This window comes from Gossypium arboreum, chromosome 9 (genome assembly GCF_025698485.1).
Source record: "Gossypium arboreum isolate Shixiya-1 chromosome 9, ASM2569848v2, whole genome shotgun sequence".
Classification (NCBI taxonomy): Eukaryota; Viridiplantae; Streptophyta; class Magnoliopsida; order Malvales; family Malvaceae; genus Gossypium; species Gossypium arboreum.
In genome coordinates, this window is record NC_069078.1 from 85498951 (window position 1) to 85503800 (window position 4850).

Consider the following 4850-nt stretch of genomic DNA (forward strand, 5'->3'; position numbering starts at 1 on the left):
ATGCATTGTGATGATATTGATTATATCAATGCTGAAACTAAACCAGGTTCCAGACCCTTCTCCCTAAGGTAGATTTTTCTCATTTCCCAATGCCTTACTATCATTTTACTTTATTTTCTTGTTGTCATGATCCTTAATTAATTTACAAATAAATTTGCATTTTTATTTTTGCCTTGCATTTTCTTTAAACTTTAGCTAAATTTCTTCTATATTTGCTTGATTTCTTGGTTATGTACCATTTCATGCATTTGGGTGTTTTTCAAAGTGTTATATATGTAGTTACGTTTTGTTCTTATGTGTTTGATTGATTTTTAGATTGTTGTTAGCAATTAGTACTATCTTTAATTGGAGTTTATATGTAATAATTTATGTTGAATTAATAGCAGCAAGATTTCTTCAGTTTGTTTTGGAACAAATTTTTTTTTTTATCACCAGACTTTAGTTTTCAACTCAAATTTTGTTTTAAATGAAACTAAATATTTGCTTGTAATATAAATATTGATTAAATTTTTGAAAAATTATTAATTTCTCAGTTGGTGATGAACTCTGTTCTATCATATATGATTCTTCTATTCCATGCTTGTGTATGTGTATGTGCGTTTATGTTTTGAAACACTGTATTTTCTCTACATGGATGTGCTGTTTCTTTTTTTGTTCTTCATTGTTTGTGTATTTTCAGCAATGCATGATAACAAATTCCATTAGAGAATTCAATGCAATGCTCCATATTTAGTATTTTTTTCAATTTAATAGCGGTTTTGTTGAAAACACCGGCATTTGTAACAATAAGTCGCTGTAATTCGATCTCTTGTTTTCCAGACAGTTTGCTGTTGATGCTAGGAGGAAAGATATTTTTCAGTGTTGGCCATTTCCAAAGAAATACTTGCAAGTTTGTCTGAAATATGGTATCACGAATGTGTTACCACCCTTTGAACTGTGTATTAATCAGACTACTCAAGCGATGAACAAGAACATCGGCCAGACATGTTCTGATCAACAATGTAAAGATCACGTTTCCTTTGAAAATAAGGTGGTTTTGCAGGAGAAATTGATCAAAGATGAGTGTAATTGTTACTATGATCAGATGCTGCTATCAAACACCCCCTGCAACGAAAGCAACTTAAGTTTTGATCACACTTCAGATGTCACAGTTCCAGTAACTCGAGAATCGAGTTCCGTACAAGGTTCTAACCCCGATGTTCACTGGAGAATCGATATGGTTTCCCCCAAGAAGACGAGACACAAGCAAAAAAAACGTAAAGGGAGACAGAAGAAACGGTTGATTTCGGATATTTTAGCAAGAGCAACGCCATGTACTTTGGAGGATTATAGTATTAGATGTAACTCAATAACCCTCTCTAATGATGATGAAGAAGCCATTGATGACAAATTGTCAAGCAAAGATGTTAGGGTTCTAACCATAAAGTTTGGTGGATGCATATCCAAGACATGGAACATCAATTAAGGTACATTTTCTGCTATAATTTTTGCATCAAATGTTAGTGTTCTAATTGTATTCTTAAAGCTTTCTAAAGTAACCAATATACATACATATATTATAGGTTATAAGAAAGTACTGCTTGTATTTTCATTGATTATCCATGTTACTCGGATTCGGGTGTAATATATGAGTGCAGTCCGGCATTGATACGTTTGATTTTCTCTAAGTTTTTCCATTTATTTAGAGATGCTTGAAGGGTCATATCCTCGTATGTGTATTCATATACCATACCAGATTCGAGATTAATTGGTAGTTTTGATGGGTTGATGGTGAATTTGTAGTATTTGAGATTTATTAGTAGTACCTAATTTATGATTCTTCAAGTGAAAGGAATCATACTCGTGTATATATATATATATAGTGAAATATAAGAGGAGGATAAAGTTTTAACAGCAATGCGACTAGAGCCATTCGAACCCAGGCCACACTTGGAGCGGTGAACACTCTAACTATTTTTGAATCATACTCATATTTGACACTTAACTCGATTTGAAACTTAACTCAAAACCGATAAAATAAGTACGTTTTGAAATTTTAATCTAGGGATATAGACATGGAGGTTAGAACTTTATTGAATAAAAGCTGCTATGAATGGATGAGTATAATTCTTTAAATACAAAAGTTATTTGGATTTTTTTTAAAAATATTGATAACTGCATTTTGAATCGATATTTTGAACTTGATTAAGAATTATGATTTATGATCTTTTAAATATATAAAATATACTTTAAAATTTTAGATATACTCATATAAGAAATATACATGTATCATAGTGGGCATTGTTTTGAGATAAGAATATCACACTTAGAAAAGGAATTTTGATGATAAAGAAATAAAGAAAATAAGTAATTTATAAAAATAATGTATTTAAAAATATTTAGAAAAATATGGTGATTTTAAATTATTACATGGAAGTTTTTATTCTTCTAAAAAGTGAAATTGACATGTTGTAAATTAATTATTTTTAAAAAAATTATAAAGTGTAATACATAACTCATTATCTGATATAACGTAATTATTTTTGGAGAAGAAAATTTATCATATTTTTAAAAATAAAAACCCACTATTTTCAAATAATTTTTAAAATACAATATTTTTATAATAAATTGTAAGATATGTAAATTTTGAATAAATTTAGTTGAGTTGAGGAATAACAAATCTTTTAGTTCTTCAGCTAATATAAAAAAAAATTAAAAAGTAAAGAAAAATTGATGGCTAAAAGAATGAGCTGTTAAAAATATATTGAAAAACTATTTAAAAAATATATAATTCAATTAAAAATTAGGTATTTTATCTAAAAAGTCCGTTTTTAAACATTAATAACAGAATTGGGCCGTTTATTGGGTTATTTACCGGATTAGGCCGTTTTCCCGAAAATGCTCTGACGTCAGCTCGCTTTAGTGTCCACGTCAGCAAGACGCTCCCCGAGGGAAGCATTTTGCCCGTGTAATGGTCAAAAATTTGACTGTTGGCTTTCAACGGTCCAAAAAACAAAACTATAAAAAAAGCCCCCTAAATCATTTTTTCACACAAATCTCTCATAATTTCTATAATTCTCTCAAAATTCCTTTCCCTTCATTTATTTTTCACATAATTCTCTCATAATTCTCAACATTCTTTCAATATTCCCTTAAAAAATCTATCAAATTTTATTGAAATTTTCTCAAAATTCTATCAAAATTCTTTGTTTAAATTTTTTTTTGAATTTAATTTTTTTAAATTAAAAAAATCCGATCGTGTTAGCAATGGCTGGAGAATTAATTCGTCTCATTAATAAGCACATCTCCTTTGATCAAATGACAATGGTTAGTGATAATTTTAAATTTTCAATACTATTCGATATTTTTTAATTTATACAAATTTAATTAAATTTGCAATACTATTTGATATTTTATTCATTAATGCAATTATAATTAAAATTTCAATCTTGCTTGATTTTTTCATTTATGATGTTTGCATTAATTAATTTATGCAATTTTAATTAATTTTTATGTTATAAATTTTTATAATAGTCTGTAGATCGGATGTTGCAATGCTACATCCATAATATGTTTAGTCCTCCATCGCCGCTGATTAAGAATTACTTGCGTGAAGTAGGATTTTGGCATGTGGCCACGATAGGCCGGGGATGCAAGTTGGACCCGAAACTAATCAGTGCGTTGATAGAGAGGTGGAGACCTGAAACGCACACTTTTCATTTTCCATGCGAAGAGTGTAGTATCACTCTAAAAGACATGCATTTGCAATTGGGATTACCGATGATGGATACGCAGTCACAGGTTCTGCATCATCTACTGATTGGGGAGCCGTATGCTACGAGCTTTTGGGTGTTAACGGAGGTCGGATCAAGATGGGCTGGTTACAAGACACATTCCCGGAGCCGGATAATGATTTGACTGAACTCGAAAGAATACGATATGCTCGGGCATACATTCTTAAGATAATTGGAGGTTATCTGATGCCGGACTTGTCACAAAACCTCGTACATTTGAGATGGCTGCTGAAACTCATAGATTTTAGAGCAACCGGCGAATTGAGTTAGGGGTCTGCCGTGTTGGCAACATTGTACAAGGAAATGTGCGGGGCGACGTGATCGAACAAAGCCAAAATAAGAGGTCTCCTATCACTACTGCAATCATAGGCACGGTTTCTCTTTCCATTTTTACGTCATTGAGTGGACCACCCATATACATTTCCACTCATAACGAGGTAAATTTTATATTATATATTTTACAATTATTACGTAGATTTAGAATATAATTGTATGCTAAAAATTTATTTGATTAGGTGGAACCATTCGGCGAGCTATGTCGGAATACCTACCTCTCTTGAAGATATGCGGTTTCTATTAGAGCAACGATCGGAAGTACAAGTATTAAATAAAATATATATACATAATAAAATAGTCTTTTCGTATTTAGTATTTAGTATTTAGTATTATGTATTATGTATATAAGTAATATTTTTATCATGTTCATATAGTTTCAATGGACACTATACGAGGATCCGGCAATTCGAGCAGTAATTTCGGATGAATTCCTTCAAAATCCAAATGTTTGGCATGTGAATGTCCCATTGGTGAACTATACTACCGTGGAGATGCACTAATCAGATAGAGTATTGCGGCAATTTTGATTCCGACAACCGATTCTCGTGGCACCTAAGGTATTTGATGATGAGCACAAAGTCGACTTACGGCAACTGCATATGGATTGGCCGAGATTCTGATCACACTAAATTTAAATATGAGAAAATCGGTATGATTATATACCTACTCGGGAACCGATTATCGTTCCAGAGTTAGCGTACGTACCAGAATACATGCCATGGTTTAGGATCTATGGCAAGC

The 4850-nt window shown here is 31.4% G+C and overlaps 1 protein-coding gene across 1 annotated transcript; it reads left to right on the forward strand.

Moving 5' to 3' along the window:
• LOC108456323 (uncharacterized) lies at positions 1 to 1775 on the forward strand. Its single transcript, XM_017754922.2, has 2 exons — positions 1 to 68; positions 820 to 1775. The coding sequence occupies exons 1-2, from the start codon at positions 1 to 3 to the stop codon at positions 1463 to 1465; spliced, it is 714 nt and encodes a 237-aa protein (XP_017610411.2). The 3' UTR covers positions 1466 to 1775.
• Positions 1776 to 4850: the final 3075 nt, after the last annotated feature.

Bases quoted from the DNA above. Each gene is read 5' to 3' on its own strand.
- LOC108456323 (XM_017754922.2), top strand. From the start codon at position 1: ATGCATTGTGATGATATTGATTATATCAATGCTGAAACTAAACCAGGT. The intron at 69-819 runs GTAGATTTTTCT...CTTGTTTTCCAG, and splicing joins TCCAGACCCTTCTCCCTAAG to ACAGTTTGCTGTTGATGCTA.